This window comes from Dermacentor silvarum, chromosome 7, assembly GCF_013339745.2.
Source record: "Dermacentor silvarum isolate Dsil-2018 chromosome 7, BIME_Dsil_1.4, whole genome shotgun sequence".
In the NCBI taxonomy this organism is placed as follows: domain Eukaryota; kingdom Metazoa; phylum Arthropoda; class Arachnida; order Ixodida; family Ixodidae; genus Dermacentor; species Dermacentor silvarum.
Genome location: NC_051160.1, coordinates 101,186,915 through 101,205,163, shown reverse-complemented (window position 1 = coordinate 101,205,163; position 18,249 = coordinate 101,186,915). Strand labels below are relative to the sequence as shown.

Below are 18,249 nucleotides of genomic sequence, written 5' to 3'. Positions count from 1 at the left end.
TTGACGAGCGCACTTGTAGAAGTTGGAGAAAGTGCGCGGCCACCCGCCGTTGGAGCCCAGTGTCAGGTAGGGCACGGCCGTGGCTCTGGCCAGCGAGGTGACGAAGGTGCCGTACCTGTGAGGGCGTGCGTACACCGCGACTAAGTCGCGCGACATTTCTGTCGCGCGCACTGGTCGATATTTGGTTCTGCTACACACACTGCAGATGGCAATTATAATGACGACGAAAGGCGCCAGAACTCCAGTTTCAAAAAAAAAAGTGTTAGGCCTTGCAGTAAAGGCGTAAAATAAACTGTCATAATCATTGAATGATTCATGTACCTGATATTCCTGTTAAAAAAGTCTCACGTAGCTCACTGGCTCCACATTCGATATGCATGGCTGCGAGCGCACAAGTAAAACGCCCGAACGTACACGCATTACCGTCACATATACTCGTATGCTTCGAATTATTGGCTGTTTCGAACTGTGGAACATGTCATAGATATATTCATATTAAACTCTGTGTGTCCGAGGCTCGTGGGCGCGCGACGAACGGGTATATACGTCGCAACGGGTATATCCGTCGAATTTCCTAGGGTCGGAGCATTTGCACTCTAGATGCTTGCGGCAGGCTTCTCCTCAGCACAGCGCCAGGAAGCGGTCGGGTGGCAGGCACTTGCGGCTCGCCCTCTTGAAAGTTTCGTGACGCAAACAATCGACACACGCACGCACGCACGCACGCACGCACGCACGCACGCACGCACGCACGCACACACACACACACACACACACACACACACACACACACACACACACACACACACACACACACACACACACACACACACACACACACACACACACACACACACACACACACGCAGGCACGCACGCACACACACACGCGCGCGCTCGCTCGCGCACGCACGCACGCAGCACCACACACACGCAGGCACGCACGCACACACGCACCCACACGCACACACTATGATCGTGCCCCGAAGAGTTAGTCCATTCAGCACTCGAGAGGACAAAAGAGGAGAACGAATTCCCCAGATTTCGGAAACATGTTCATTGTACGGGCTTCAAGCACTGATTTCACTGGCGCAGGTCTTGAGTTGTTTGTGTTACCACGTGACCACCACCTTCGGTGATGTGAAAAATCTCCTTTGTCACGTCCGAAGCCGCGCTGCCCTTGGCGCCTGTTTTGAACACGTCGCATGAAAGGTGCTCTAATTAATTATTTCTGAGGTTCTCTGGGAGTTGATGATTCGTATACAGTAATTGTGAATTCGGCAGCTGCACTTTCAACGTATAATGTTGCTCTTTAGTATGCCCGACCTTGTCAGTTCAGATGCGTTCACTGTGCGCCTGCGTTTCCGTCTCCGCTAGGTGCTTTATATCTCTAGCTATCGCAAGCCAACCGATGGCGGGGCGTACATGATACTCGTAGGCACGTTCTGTTCGTAGTAGGGAAACCTCAGCGCCGACGGCAGCACCGACACGTCGTGCTGATCGAGTCGCTGCGCAAACGGCTCCTCGTGCGTTCGAGCCAGCTCCTCGGCCATCAGCTTTCGCCGTTGCAGCTCTTCAGTGTTGAGCGCCGACACGGCCATGGAACGCACGTTCGCCACTATGTCGTTGCCGATGTCACCCATGCTGTAGAGGATCTGCGCAAAAAAAAAAAAAAAAAAGACTGGGCAAAAAGTTTCGGTTGACCCGGACTTGTATAGGTGCATAAGGTGCCTTAGACTGGGAAGGCTTAGGAGTGAGAATCAACGGCGAATCTCAACAACCTTCGGTTTGCAGATGACACTGTCCTATTCAGTAACAATTGGGACGAATTACAGCAAAGGATTGAGGACCTTAACCGAGAAAGTGTAAGAGTGGGGTTGAAGATTAATATGCAGAAAACAAACATAATGTTCAATAGCCTGGCAAGGCAACAAGAATTCGGGATCGCCAGTCAGCCTCTACAGCCTGTAAATGAGTACGTTTATCTAGGACAATTACTCACAGGGGACCCTGATCACGAGAAAGCAATTTACAGACGAATAAAATTGAGTTGGACTGCATACAGCAGGCATTTCCAAATCCTGACTGGGAGCTTACCACTGTCGTTGAAAAGAAAAGTGTACAATCATTGCATTCTACCGGTGCTAACATATGGGGCAGACACTTGGAGGTTAACAAAGAAGCTCGAGAACAAGTTAAGGACAGCACAAAGAGCGATGGAACGAAAAATGTTAGGCATAAGGTAAGAGACAAGAAAAGAGTGGTGTGGATCAGAGAGCAAACGGGGCTAGCCGGTATTCTAGTTGACGTTAAGAGGAAAAAAGCCGGCAGATCCCACGCCCTGTGGGAATCGATGTTATGCGAAGCAGTGTGCGGGGAGCATACCAAGTTAACGAAACGACCATGAGAGCACCAAGACGTAGGCCGCTTTTTTATGACGAACATGACACGCATGTCATGACATTCGCGTCACGAGTCCTCAGGAGTCTCTTTAGCAACGGCTACGAGATCTTAAGGCAAAAGCCTTAGCCATGCTCATGACTATGACTTCAACCATTGACCTTTAGCATTTTCCTTCACTTAGTACCACATCCAAACCCATTCCATTGGTTTTTGAGTGTTAATCTTTTTTCGCTGAGTCATTGTCATTTCTGCTGAGTCATGGTCATGACTATTGCTTCTACCACCATCCTTTATTGTGTCCTTCACTTAGTACCCACGTGGGAACCTATTTCAGTGGTTTTCGAGTGTTAATGTTTTAAATGCGAAGCATTTCTTGGCGAACATTTGCTACTTTGACAGTATCTATCTATCTATCTATCTATCTATCTATCTATCTATCTATCTATCTATCTATCTATCTATCTATCTATCTATCTATCTATCTATCTAGCCACCTACGACTTTGTGCTGTCATGGTCGTTTCGTTAACTTGGTATGTACCTAAATTGGCATACTAAGACAAGAGTATATGACGAACATCAATGATATGTTATGACATGAATGTCATGACATGCGTGTCATGTAGGTCATGAAACAGCCGCCTACGTCTTGGTGCTCTTATGGTCGGTTCGTTAACTTGGTAGGTACTAAAATTGGTATAGTATGACAGGAGTGTATGACGAAGATAGGTCACGACATAAATGACATGGCATGCGTGTCATGTAGGTCATGACAATGACCCAGCGAAAAATGCCGTACTGTATACGGGCGAAAAATGACTTACACTCAAAAACCCCTGGATTGGGTTCGTACGTGGGTACTAAGGGAAGGAAACACTAAAGGATGGTGGTAGAAATCATAGTCGGGACCATGACTTGACAAAATGACAGTGACTCAGCGAAAAAAAACATTAACACTCAAAAACACTGAAATGGGTTCGGACGTGGGTACTACGCAAAGGGTACACTAAAGGATGGTGGTAGAAGTATTAGTCACGAGTATGACTAAGGCTTTCGCCCTAAGGTCTCTTATGTGTAGCTAAATGGACTCCTGAGGACTGGAAGTCATGAGGAGTCATGTAGGTCATGAAATAGCCACCAACGTCTTGGTGCTCTCATGGTCGTTTCGTTAACTTGGCAAGCTCCCCGCATACTGCTTCGCATATCATCGATTCCCACAGGGCGTGGGATCTGCCGGCTTTTTTTAGCTGAGCCGTTGTCACTTTTGCTGAGTCATGCTCATGACTATGACTTCTACCGCTATCCTTTAGTTTTGGCTTCAATTAGTACCCACGTCCGAAACCATTTCAGTGGTTTTTGAGTGTTAGTCTTTTTCGCTGGGTTATTGTCATGACCTCCATGACACGCATGTCATGTAGGTCACTTTAAACCAAGCAAATAAGCTTCGTTAGCTGTCCTTTCCTAGCTTACCTGCTGGATGTCGCCGGAGAGCGCATTTTCGATGAATTCGAGCAGCACCGTGAGGTCTTTCCAGTCATACGTCGCCTTTTGCAGCGTGCCGAAGTACGTCCGACGCACGTCGCGCGCCATCCTGTCCACGTCGTCCCGTACGGAGTCAGTGAAGCGCTGCTGGCTCACGTACCGAATCGATGCTACGCCCAAGTACCTCTTGGTCAGGTCGAAACAGTGTTTCTGCGTGTTGGAACAGCGTATATGGCCGGCAAGTTGAGAGCATATGCTACTGTATACGGGCGTACGCGGAACAAAAGCTTGAGTTTCGACTGGCTATTTTCTTTCTTGCAGGAGCCGGGGCGTGTTCTTTCGCGGCGTCTTCGCTGGAGTGACGGGCACTCTTTTTGCCCGCTAGCTTAGTGCCAATCAACGTCTGCACTATGTGTTCGATCCAAAACCCTTGGCCTTTATGTACGCACTTCGAGACGTAGAAGACATTAGGTTAGATGGCCGGTACCTGCTGTGGCGACCTATGGCGTACACGAGGCCCCGGGTTTGGTTCCTGGCTATGGCAGCCGCATTCCAATGGGAGTAAAATACGAAAACTCGTGTACTGTGCACTGGGTGCACGATAAAGGAACCCAGGTGGTCAAAATTAATTCGAGTCCACCACTGCCGCGTGCCCCATAATGAAATCATGCTTGTGACATGTGAAATCCCACCCGAAATGTTCTTGTTTTTTCAGGGGTTTCGTAAAATCACCAGCCCTTCCCTGTCGAGAAAATGGGGGTAAGCGAAGCTTGTCGTGTGTGTATCTGACTTTCGTGGTGATTTTCTTTCTTTCGTTCTCTCTTCCTTTCTCTTTCTCTCTCTCTCTTTCTCTCACTGTCAATATTTCTTTCTCTCTCTCTCTCTTTCTCGTTCTCTCTCTCTCCTTTCTTCTCTCTCTCTCTCTTTCTCTCTCTTTTTTGTCCCTGGTATGTGCCATTGAGCTTGGACCCTTTCTGCACTATCACCAGGATCGGCCAACTTTTCATCGTGACACGACCACCACCACCGCCGACACTTGTGAGTCTATAAAGCTTCGCTTAAAAAAAAAAAGGTGTTGAAAGATTCAAAGGGACACTAAAGAGAAACACTAAATCAGCTGCGACTGATAAAGTGTTTTTGAAACACGTTTTTCGGTATTTCGTAGTAAATAGGTGGATTACGTCGTGACCGGAGTCCTATGATTTGGGAACTTCAGGCACCACGGTGGAGTAAGGATCGTGGGCCTGGATCGTGGGCCTGGTTAATCGCGCCGGCCGCCCGGGCCGAGCAGAGTAGAACGGGTTACGCTAGCGAGGAATTTACCCCGGCTTTCCTCCCTTGCGGGCGTGAGATTGAGCCGCGACTGCCGGCGCAAGCTCGCACGCTTTCGCTCGCACATACAGCATACGGCGCGCGGCGGCGATGTTATCAGTTACTTATCACCCTTGCACTTTATACAGAACCTCGCGGGGACGGCGATGGCAGAAATGCGCCTCCAGTGTCGATATAATAGCTGTCGCAACAAAACAAATATGTTATCATCCAGACGCCTAACGATTTCGAAGTTATTCTGAAATTCTCCCAATACGCCATTATGCTCTGCCCATGCTGGCAGTTTTAATTTAATTGCATGCATTCCTAACCTGTATATTACTGATGTAATGGTCAACGGTCTATGCAAGTGAATTCAGTTTTCCCTCCTTACCTTTATAAATTAAAGTCATTATAATTTGTCGCCAACTGTCTGGCATTCGCCTGTTAAGCGTTTCTTTTTTCTAGTGCTTACTTTTTGGTCCTAGTTGATTAATCAGCCTAACGGGAACGTCCTCTAACTCTGTGGTTCTGCGCTTAGAAATTTTCTCTTCCGCTTTCTTCCTGTTGAAAATTGAAATGAAATTAAAATGACAGGAGAGAAAAGGCAGGACGTGGTCGTTTGAAGGAATGTCACTTCGCAAATCGCCCAAACCCATTTGGTGGCGTTAACTGGTTGCCATGAATCACCGCCGTTGGAACTAACTCTGACGAGGGCCCTGGCTCGTTTATCATGCTGTCGCGTTCTGCGTTAGCGACTGGTTCTGCGGGGTCAACACAGTACTTAGCAGAAGGCAAAATAAAGGCTAAACAATTTTTTTAAAGAAACGCAATATAAAACCATCCCACTTCTCTGAAGGATGCGCGCGTGGGAGTGCGTAACCTTTCCGCGTATATACGAATTACATACAAGGAATAGCGGTGCAACAGAGACGAAGATGTGAACGGCAAAAGCCCCCTGAATAAAACTAAAGCTAGCGACATTCCTCTTCGTCTGCAGCCCCTCCTTCTCTTGGTCTCCTCGTCGTTCAGCCTCGCAGTTTGCGCTTTCGCTTCGTGGCGCGCGTAGTTCCCATTGAGCTCGAGTGTATTTTGGCAGCAGAAGTGGCCATGAAACCTACGCCATAAAACCACTACTGTACTTTGACAGAGCTGCTCTGCGCACGGAAGGATCTACGCTACGACAGGTGTGGGTTTCACGCGTGTTCCATCGTCGCAACTGAGCTACTGCATCCTGCCTGGTGTTGCTGGCTTCCGCGCTATGGGCAGCTTACGTGCGACGCATGTGACAGCTTGCAGCTTGCCGCATCACCACTCTTGGGTACACCTCCTGTTTGCCGGCGCTGCAGTCAGCGACTATAAATTGGCGTCATCGGGCTGCGCAGGGCATTATGGCAGCAGCAGCGGCCACGGAACCCAAGCCTTAAACCCACTGCTGTACTTTAACATGTTCGTGCTTCATCTTGCATGTTCCATTTTGATTTCCTATTGCTGCTGCTGCTGCTGCTGCTGCTGCTGCTGCTGCTGCTGCTGCTGCCGCCGCCGCCGCCGCCGCCATAGTTGTTCTTATGTCTGATGTCACGAAGTGCTGCAACTGCGAAGAACAGTTGGATGAGACCAGTTATACCGTATCCTATAGTGTGTGGGAAGGTGTAAACCACACTGGTAATTGGGCAGGTGTTTGTGAGGCGACATTGAAATCCAAGGGCGAGATATACTACAACAACTGGAAGTGTCAACAATGTAGAGTAGGAAAACCCTGCACAGAAAAAGTTGAGAAGACGGAAGTGCCGAATCTACAGGATATGTGGCCTATGCTTATAAACATGAATGGAAAACTTGATGTGTTAATGCCGCTAAAAGAGAGTAGGTGGCATTGAAACTGCAGTTCAGTTCAGGCCCGATCGAATGACTGAGCTGTTATCTCGTGCGGAACAGAATGAACATGGCATCACAGATATGAGGAGCATTACAACAACGTAGACGCTGCGTCAAGCTGTTGAAACACGGCTTTTACTTCAGTCCCCCTAGCTGGATCATATTGTAATGGTCATATAAACTTATTATCATAATACACTTTCCGGTGGCAGTTTTGTCGTGTGTTAGACATTTATTATGTGAATAGCTCTTGGCGCAGTAAACAATAGCCTTTGTTAGGCGGGCCAGAGGTGCAAGAATTACTCCGTTTTCTGTGGTAAGAGGGCCGCGCAGATGCGTTGAAGCAGGCGATGAGAAAGCTGCCGGTCTCAACATTGGCAGCCTTGATGCCTGGAGGCAGCATCCGTCTATGGTTCATGTGCAAGTTGCCTGCTTCTACATTCTTGTACTACGTGAAGACGGCGTTTGAAATTATTTTCAAATACATAAAGAAACGAAGGGGAGGGTGGCCGCAGCGGTAGCTCATTGGCAGAGCATGCATCGCCACCCGTGATGCGAAAGATCATCTCCCACCTGCAGACAGTCGCGCACTTTCATTTCCCTTGTCTTTATTCATTTCTCCACTCCAATAAACTAACAGTGCATTTTTCCTTCGCTATCCCGGTTTCAGTGTCTGCTTGCTGCAAGTGGCTGTATAAAAAACACAAAATCGAACCACTGGGTTCCTGCTCTTCTCACTCGAGGAGGCTCTTAAATCTATGTTGTTGAATAAAGAACCGCAAGATGGCGATATCAGCTCTGCTGCTGCCGCTTACATTTTCGGTGTCCCGGTTTTTCGTAAACGAAAATAGGCGCAACGGAAAGCCTCTCTGCGGGCGTATACCTTGTGCTGCCAAGCGGGGTCCACGGAGCCCGTGACGAGTTCGTGGAAGCGAACAGCGAGCTCGCGGTTCGTGAGCGACGCCACGTGCAGCACCACGTGCCAACCGAGCACGAGCTCGACGTTGGTGTGGTGGTCGATGGTCTGGACGATGACCCAGTTGACGAACTCCTCGTGGCTGGCGGCCATTTTCAGACGGCTTTGCGGATACACGCGGTCAGGCATCGCCTGCACCAGTTCGGCCTTCAGCACGGCGCTCATATGCTGCACCCACGCGAGGTTATCGTCGAAGATCACCTGCGTGCAGCAGAGCCCTCATGTGGCTACAGCCGTGACGAGATGCGTTCCGAAATCTATTGCGTGGCCGAAAGTAGAGGCTAAACCAAGCTAATTGTTCTCATGGAAATTATATGCGGCGAAGAAAAAAAGCGCTTCAAAGCGCTTCAAAGAGATCATATCACGACACGCGAAGTCAGACGCGGAAACAGACAGACGGATGGACGGACAGACGCAAGGTAAAGGCACGCAAAGACGAGGGCAGGTAGGTGAACAGGAGTGTGGTCGGGCGGGCGGGCAGACGGACAGACAGAGGCAAGGTAAAGAGACGGCAAAGGCAAGTACAGGTAGGCAGCGAATGAGCAGACAAAAAAAAATAAATGAAAGGAGGATAAAATCCGGCAGATCCCACGCCCTGTGGGAATCGAGGTTATGCGAAGCAGTGTGCGGCAGGCCTACCAAGTTAACGAAACGACCATGAGAGCACCAAGACGTAGGCGGCTGTTTCATGACCTACATTACACACATATCATGACATTCATGACATTACGTATAATTTATGTCTGAACATATTTCAGTGGTTTTTGAGTGTTGATCTTTTTTCGCCGAGTCATTGTCACTTTTGCTGAGTCATGCTAATGACTGACTTCTACCACCACCCTTTAGTGTTTCCTTCGCTTAGTACCCACGCCAGAACCCATTTCATTGTTTTTTGAGTGTTAATAATTTTCGCTGAGTCATTGTCATTTTTGCTGAGTCATGGTCATGAGTATGACTTGTACCAGCACCGTTTAGTGTTTCCTTCACTTAGTACCCACCTCATAACCCATTTCATTGTTTTTTGAGTGTTAATCATTTTTCGCTGTGTCATTGTCATTTTTGCTGATTCATGCTCATGACTCTGACTTCTACCATCATCCTTTAGCGTTTACTTCACTTAATGCCCACGCCCAAATCCGTTCCAGTGGTTTTTGCCTATTAATCATTTTTGCTGAGTCATTGTCTTTTTTGCTGAGTTATGGTCAGTATTGAGTCATTATTTTAATCTACTACCATTATTGATTCTATCATAACAATACTTGTACCCATTACCATAATTAATTCTCAATCCTTTGTCACTTTGAGTTTTTTTGACCCACGAGAGCACCAAGACGTAGGCGGCTGTTTCATGGCCTACATGAAACACATGTCATGACATACATTCATGTCATGACCTATTATTTATTATCATCTTACACTCTTGCCATACTAGGCGAATTTTGGTGCATACCAAGTTAATGAAACGACTATGAGAGCACCAAGACGTAGGCGGCGATATATAGATAGATAGATAGATAGATATATAGATAGATAGATAGATAGGCAAATACTCTCAAAGTGGCAAATGTCCGCCATGAAATGCTTCGAATTTAATAAGTTTTACCTCTTGCTTGCCTTTCTTGTGGTAGTAGATGGCGTAGTCGTTTTCTAAGTCGTACATGGTGCTAAAGTTGACAGCAGACGTATTAGGATTGCCATTCCCCCAGGCCTTGGAGAAGTGTTCAGCGGCCACATTGAAGAAGGCCTCGTATGCAGTCAAGTTGACTCCCTCACGACGTTGCAGGGCTTCTTCCGTGTACGGCGACGGGCTAATCGTCACCTGCGAGGAGAGCGTCATTTACGGGACACTCATCCCTGAGTTGGCGATGTGGAGCGCGCCACCCAATCCGATCCAATACTTCGCCTCCTTCGATGTCCTTTAATATGAATCGCTCCGCAAGTGGCAATGCTTGAATCTGACCCGGATTAGCGCAAAACGTCGCACATAATACAGACCCTGATTGCTGCCCTAACGAAGTCCCGTGGTCGAAACGTTGGCTACAGCGACACTCCTTGTACAACCATTATTAATCACTGGGTATGTTAGAGCGCGAGGAAGAACTTAAAGCTGCGAAACGGAAATAAAAATTGTGGAGACATCATCGACGACGATCGTCAATGCAAGCGAGCAGCCGAACGCTTCTAAAAAGCTATTCGCTTTAAGGGAATGATTCACTGCAAGGCATATGTTGCAGTGAGGACTTCGGTAGCGTTTATTGTTTGATTGAGCGTCATTCCTTTGGGAACAGAGCTGTTAGCCAGCCCATATGCAGTGGTAGTATAGGTGCCTATACATTGTGGGAAACGGCTCGATCCCGCAGTTCCCTGCCAGCAGGCTCCAGTCTCGGTCGGCCGCGCCCAAGGGCGCCCAGCCGCAGCTCTCGCGCCACCGCTCAGCGGCGCGTCCGTCGTCTTCTTTGTCCACAGTTGGCTCTGATGCCGCTAATCATGTGATGCCGCTAATCATGTGATGCCGCTAATCATATCGTTCCCACACTGATCCTCCCTCCGCGAAGCCGTTGACGGCACTGGCCCATGGACGGTGGCTCGCAGCGATGGCAGTGACACCTCTACCGGTGGTCGAACCTTGTAGACTGCTAATCCACCGAACGAGGATGATATAACCAACGGGTTATATCATCAGCAAATGGACTGTAGGTGCGGAATCTCAGACAAGGCCTTTGCGAGAGTGCGCTAGCCTGAGATCAAAGAGGGTTGGAGAGAGCACGGCCCCTTGAGGTGTTCAGAGGGTGAATGAGATGTGCGGGCATAACGTGGTCCGGAGTCGGAACTGAACTTGTCGAGAGCGGAGAAAAGAAGAAACGTAAGAGTAGCGCCGGGTTCCACAGCCGGTGTCTTGGAGGGGGAGAGGATAGCGCCATGAAGTAGGGTATCGAAGGCCTTGCGCACGTGCACAGTGACAAGTGCATGAACTTGACACCTCGAAGGTTGAAAGTTTCCTGGAGAAGGAGAAAGAGGTCTTGAGTAGACGTGTGGGGGCGGAAACCAATCTGATTGTGCTGCGGAAGTGAGTATCGTCGAGAAGATCCGCAAGACGTGCGAGTACCATGCGTTCCATGGTTTTCCCGAGACAGGAAGTAAGTGAAATGGGTCGAAGGTTGAGAGTGTGGCGGGCTTGCCGGCTTTGGTATGAGAGTAATGATGGAAGAGGTCCATTCATCGGGAAGAGTGCCGGTGGTCCAGGGTTCACTTATTTTGTGTAAAAGAAATTATTTATCAGAATCAGGCATGTCATTCAACATAGAGTAAGTGATGTAGTCCGCACCCGGAGTGATACCAGCCTTGTTTTGAGCCAAGGCTCGTTCCAGGTCCGGCATAGTGAAGGGGCTGTCCAAACCGTTATTGGCAGGCGCTTTGTGTACTCGGTGTACAGATAAGGAAGTGGGGGAGGGATGCACATATCCGTGACCTGTTGAAAGAGGGAAGTAGCACTATACTCGGAGAGATGCTTTTGGATTGTGGGGAGAGGAGCAGGTTGAGGGCCAAGGAGGGACCGGAGGATCAACCAGGCTGCTTTAGGGTGGAGAGAAGAGTTGATAGAATCGCATATGCGATTCCAATTAGTTGAGCAGTGAATTAGTATGTCGGTGTTGAGTGTGTCTGAGGTGTGTCTAAGCTGGATGCGACTAAGGAGACGTTTGCGGCGCCTCCGGAGACGCATGAGGTGTAGGTCGGGATGGTCCGACGGAGGGTTAGCTTCGGTAGTAGGTGGTGGCCTGGGACCGCGTTCGCTGTACGTAGCGAGTCCACCCACACATCATACATGGGAGTTGACTCCTGGTCTCGCAGGCGACAAAAACAGTCCCAGTTGGTCTGGATGATGCGTTTTTTGTGTTTGTGAGTGAGGGTCAACTTAATTTCAATTATGTGACGGTCAGATAGGAGGGTGTCCGAAAGGACTTGCCAAGTCTATGGTGGATTGCGGCCAAGGTGAAAGTTGAGGTCAGGCGTTGTATGGCGTTGTGTCGCGTGTCCGTCTCGTGTGGGTGTGTCTGGTGTATTGATGAGTGTATATAAGTGCTGCATAGTATGTGTGTTAAGAAGGCGGCCAGGGCGCAGAGTGTTTGGGTAACCCCAGATGGTATTCGGGGCATTGAAGTCTCCGCCAAGAATAATGGTACGGCGTTTTGGAAAGAATCGAAGTAAATGAAAGAGAGGAGGATGAATTGTGGTAGAATTTGGGGGATTGTAGACATTCACAAGTGTGAGAGGTTGGTTCGGGAGGTCTGGGTAATATGAAAGGGCTGTTACATATGGAAGTAACGTGGATGCAACATCTTCCACTTCATAAGCAATATCGCGGCGAATATCAACGGAAGACATCGGCGTGGCGGGGTCGGCATGCAGAGCTCGGCAGCCTGGGTTGTTTTTGGTATGCCTTGTTTCTTGTAGTAGGATAAAGTGAGGTAATGTGGTTTGCGTAAGGAGCCATTGCTGTAAGTGGGTGTGGTTTGTGGAGAGGCTACGGCAGTTCCACTGAATTTTTGTGATCGCCATGATGCTTGTTATTGGAAAGGTTAGGTGGAGTGGGAACGGTGGCGGGCCTAATTTTGGGAGCCAGGCCTACTGACGAAGCGGGTGCGGGTTGGGTGCGATTGAAGGGGTAGTTCTCGTCTTCCATAGGGCCTAGGGCGTCATTAAATGATTTGTTTATGGTGGAGTTCAGATCGTCAAGGGACTGTGTGAGGTTTGAAATGAGCGTCTCGAGGTTGGAAGTACGTTGGTCTTGTGCCTCGATACGTGCTTGTTGCATCTCAACGAGGCATGTGAGTGCGGTTACGCGAGAGGTAAGCTCTATGAGCCCCAGCTCCAGCTGTTCAATGCGGCAGGGAGAGGGGGAGGTTGTGGGTGCGGGAGTCGTCGGTAACCTTACCGGTTGTACCAATTTCTGCTGGGGCAAATCTTAGTTGACCGCAGCAGGCTTCTGGTACTCCGCAGGCTTCGGCTGTGCACTCGGTGCTGGTTGAATCAGAGGGGTTGGTGACACCTTGGCCAGACGCGGGTGCTACAAACGCCGCCCCCCCCCCCTAGTGGGCGTGTGTAGGCAGTAGGCTTGACGAGGCGCGCGCCTTGGATATAGATGACGGATTGTAGGGTTTTAATGGGGGTTGTGACGTGTTCAGACTCTTCCACTGCTGTCTGTGTAGGAGGCGCTGCGTTTTGGCCTCGTTGGTGCACGCTTCAACCCGTTGCTTCCCAACTGGGCATATTTCTGCAAAGGAAGTGTGATGACCTTGACAATGAAGACACCATGGTGAGCAGGAGCGTGGTTCATCAGGCTCGGTGATGGGCTTGGAGCAGGTGGGGCACATGCGCTGTTTGCAAGGGCCGGCACACGTGCGATGTCCATATTGCAGGCAGATAGTGCAATGATGGGCCCGGCACTTAAAGGGACGGCAGCGGAATTCGGTAGTACACGGAAAACGGAACGTGCATGCCGGCGAAAGTGATCAGGGCGGAGTTCGTGTTTCCCATGCGGCGGGCCAGTAGGATATCGGCTTGATAACAGTCTAAATCACGCAGTAGTTCTTAGGGGGTAGCGTCAGGGGCAACTCCATGAATAATCCCGCGGCACGAGTTGGGAGGAGTTGCAAGGTATGGAGCTACAGCATATATGCAGCCAGCTAGCATGATATTCTCAACGCTGAGAAGGCGGCTGACGAGTTCGATGTGGTGGGTGTTATGTCGTCGACGGTCGCCCGGGCGGTGGCGGAGGCGCCGCCGTAGAACAAGGGGGATCACGCCGCAGGCCGGCGGCCGACGACGCCGGCAAGTATGCAGTGTCCTAAGCCTCAGTATCCGAGCAGTCTATGTCGTGGCAGCGTTCCAGTACGCATCAATGAAATGCGTTGTAGCACTCAGCGTCCGTGGTCCGAAGCAATATAGGAAGGACACTCCAGGGTATCAGCAGTAGCGTTGCATCAGAGGCATACCTGTGGTCCGTGGACGTAGTGAACGCGTCGCAGCAGCAGTGTTCGAAGTACGGTTAGCGCCCGGCTAGCGTCTGAGCGGTTCTGAGGCCGAAGAAGTGGTCGCAGGAAGTAGGGGCGCATTTCTGTAGTAGTATCCGAGGTCCGTAATGTCAGTCGCCGCAGCAGTATATAGCAGGGGGTTCTTCATAGACAGCATGGGCAGCAATTTGGACGCGTCGCAGCATCAGTAGTACACGTAGAACAGGGATGCGTCTCAGTAGCAGCAAAGTCCTTGGTATCCATCGGAGAAGCGTAATCCGAAGCAGTAGTAGTGGCAAGGTTCGGATGTATTGCCCGCAGCAGTAGAAGTCCTTTTTACCTCTTCGCCAATTGTTATGTCATCGACGGCGGCCCGGGCGGCGGAGGCGCCACCGTAGAACAAGGGGGATCGCGCCGCAGGCCGGCGTCCGACAACTTGGAAGGAAGGACAAGTGCACAGTTGAAGAACTCCTCCTGCAATCCCCGTTTAATTATGGTGTCTCCGGTATATATCGGCACGCCACCAGGTGACGCTAGCAGCGCTTGGTCGCGGCAGCTTTGGGGCGTCCTAGTCGGTGGATGCATATAGACGATATAACTGTGGGTCTTAATAATGGCGAGGCGGTTGCGATTGTGTAGATGGACTGAAACGTCGGCACAAATGCGCCGGTAGCTTTTCCGCTCGTATGAAAGGTAGGAGAATGTCCAGCAGCTCTGCGGAGGTGGCGGAAGGTAACGCTGGCAGGTGGACACCGACCGCATGGAGGTAAAAACTTGGGCGGGCAGCAAGTCGAGGCTTTCAGACTTTTCCGGGCGTTGTCCATTCTCCTTCAAGGTCATCCGACTCGATAGGGGTTGGAGTGGAGGTGGGATCTGACGTCGGCGTGTCGTCAGCCACGCGGCACGCAGCGGTGGTAGGTTAGCGCTCGCGAGGCAGTCACCGCTTCGAAACTTCAAGTGGCAATATTTTTAGCAGATGGGGTGTAGGATAAAAATAATCGTATCGAAAGAAAGCAGGTGACTTGCCGATTCCGAAGAGGAGCGTACTCCTGCGGATGAGAGGATCTTCAGGACGATTTGGGTGGATGAGGCAGAGCGCGCCACGAGCACCGCATTCCTTCTTCAGACGCTTGCCGCGTTCGTCAGTCGCCCAGTCCGCTTGCGCTCGCGTTGACCTGAATACTGGAGACGCTAAAGCTCTCTATTGCGGTTGTAATCATCCGGCGTGAAGTGAAGGCCGCAAATGCGCATATGCTGGCGCCAATCGGATATCAACAGCCCGATGGGCTGCAGTCACTCCGCTCACATGTTACCTTCCAGGGTGAGACGATGTCGCAGCCTGACATGTCGCCGATCGCTAGATTTGCAACCCACAACGTAACAAGGGAGATCCATGCTCTCGAAATGAATGCTCGAGACCAACACTGACAGCGTAGCTCACGTGAGCACGGAGAACGGAGAAGACAAGCAGACGACACTTGCTCTGTGCCGGAAGTGCTCGAGTGTAGTGATGCATTGTCGTTGTGTAGTATCTTTCGGTTACGTTTTATTGCTATAGCAATCATATGGACACCCCAGGAGCATTTCTGCCGTCACCGTGAGGTTTCAGTAGCGCACCTAGGATCCTTGCCAGGGGGGGGGGGGGGGCGTTGAATTTGTGTGTGTGTGTGATGTGGGGGCGGGGGGGGGAGGGCAAGCACCTCGCATAACGCGCAATACCCTTGCGCTAGCCAGAGAAATCCAACAGCAACTGAAATGCCTAATAATTATAGTACTGATGATACTAAGGGTGATGACGATGTTTATTTCTTCAGCGTTTTACTCAAAGTCTTGAAAGAGCTTGATAGGGCCAAGAAGGCGGTCTGCAGAGCAGTGCGTGGGGTCATCAGTTGAAGGAGAGAAAAGGCGTCAAACTGCATGGCAACCCTTTAACGGCGAAAATTGCATATTTTTCCACCTAGAGTTGCTTCAATGAAATTCAACGCAAGCCGTCGAGCACGTGGTTGGCCCTTCTTGAATTTAAGAGTGAATGAATAAATACAATACATTGATAGAGTGTTTTTGTTTATCAGGAAAATTTGACCTCACGTCACTTCCTGAATTGAAATGACAATGTGAACAGAGCACTGAAGGTACACTTGGACTGGTGGGGCTGGACGCGTTGGTGGAGGGGGGTGGTTAACTTCGGCTTGGGAAGGGGGGGTTAGAACCCCTGACTCCCCTGCGAATGACTGACTCCTTTTTCTCTTTTCTCTCCTTATCTATTCTTCGCCTTTCCCCATCCCCAAGTGTAGGGTAGTCAACCGGGCACGTCCTTGGTTAGCCTCCCATCATTTCCCTCTTGGTTTCTCTTTTTCTTCCGACCCACCACACCCCGTCGGTGAGCCACTGTTATAAAGTTCAACGGTGATACAATTGTCGCCGCGCGCTGTATGCTGTGTGTGCGAGTGAAACCGTGGGAGGGTGAGCCGGGGATCGCGGCTCAGTCTCGCGCACGCAAAGGAGGGAAGCTGGAAAAAAGCGAGCCGTCTTCCGTCGCGCGCAGCGGTCCAGGGGGGCGTTCTAGTTCGGGCGGCCTCCAAAACGCAGAGCATGGCGGACTGTGTCCTTGACGCAAATGTCTTTCAAGATACAGTGGCCGGGCGGGCGCGGGCGGCCACTGGGCGGCTCGGCCTCGGACGAATTCTATTCAGCCGGGCTCACTAGGACTCAGTCTTGTTAAATTTCTGTTCAGCCGAGCTCACTAGGACTCAGACTCATTCAATTTATATTCAGCCGAGTACACTTGGACTCAGAGTCATTAAATTTCTATTCAGCCGGGCTCACTAGGACTAAGATTCATGAAATTTACATTCAGCCAGGCTCACTAGGACTCAGAATAAATAAATTTCTATTCAGCCGGGCTCACTAGGACTCAGACTCATTAAATTTCTATTCAGCCGGGCTCACTAGGACACAGACTCATTCAATTTATATTCAGCCCAACACACTAGGGCTTGGAGTCATTAAATTTGTATTAAGCCGGGCTCACTAGGACTCAGACTCATTAAATTTATATTCAGCCAGGCTCACTAGAACTCAGACTAATTCAAGTTCTATTCAGCCGGGCTCACTAGGAGTCAGACTAATTAAATTTCGATTCAGCTGGGCTCACTAGGAGTCAGACAAATTAAATTTCTATTCAGCCGGGCACACAAGGAATCACTCATTCAATTAATATTCAGCCGAGCAAACTAGGACTCGGAGTCATTAAATGTCTATTCAGCCGGGCTCACTAGGAGTCACACTCATTCAATTTCTATTCAGCCAGGCTCACTAGGAATCAGACTTATTAAATTTTAATTCAGCCGGGCTCGCTTGGACTCAGACTAGTTAAATGTCTCTTCAGCCAGGCTCTCTTGGACTCAGACTAATTAAGTTTCTATTCAGCCGGGCTCACTGGGACTCAGACTTATTAGATTTTAATTCAGCCGGGCTCACTATGACTCAGTCTAATTCAAGTTCTATTCAGCCGGGCTCACTAGGAGTCAGGCTCATTCAATTTGTTTTCAGCCGGGCTCACTAGGACTCAGATTTATTCAATTTCTATTCAGCCGGGCTCGCTTGGACTCAGACTAGTTAAATGTCTCTTCAGCCAGGCTCTCTTGGACTCAGACTAATTAAGTTTCTATTCAGCCGGGCTCACTGGGACTCAGACTTATTAGATTTCTATTCAGCCGGGCTCACTACGACTCAGACTCAATAAATGTATATTCAGCCGGGCTCACTAGGACTCAGACTTATTAAATTTTAATTCAGCCACGCTCACTATGACTCAGACTAATTCAAGTTCTATTCAGCCGAGCTCACTAAGACTCAGACTTATTAAATTTTAATTCAGCGGGGTTCACTATGACTCAGATTCATTCAAATTATATTCAGCCGAGCATACTAGGACTTGGAGTTATTAGATTTCTATTAAGCCGGGCTCACTAGATTTATTAAATTGACTCATTAAATTTATTTTCAGCCGGGCTCACTAGGACTCAGACTCATTCCATTTATATTCAGCCGAGCAGACTAGGACTCGGAGTCTATAAATTTCTATTCAGCCAGGCTCACTAGGACTCAGACTCATTCAATTTATATTCAGCTCAGCACACTAGGACTCGAAGTCGTTAAATTTCTATTCAGCCGGGCTTACTAGGCTCAG

General features: G+C 49.6%; 1 protein-coding gene across 1 annotated transcript in view; it reads right to left on the bottom strand.

The window, feature by feature from the left end:
• Positions 1-7,719: 7,719 nt before the first annotated feature.
• LOC125946902 (neprilysin-1-like) overlaps positions 7,720-18,249 on the bottom strand; it is a 28,620-nt gene continuing 18,090 nt past the window's right edge. Inside the window, exons 3-4 of the mRNA XM_049671082.1 lie at positions 9,650-9,865; positions 7,720-8,247 (exon numbers count right to left, since the gene is read on the bottom strand). Coding sequence (XP_049527039.1) covers positions 7,882-8,247; positions 9,650-9,865 — 582 coding nt within the window. The 3' untranslated portion in view covers positions 7,720-7,881. The remainder of the gene's footprint in view (positions 8,248-9,649; positions 9,866-18,249) is intronic.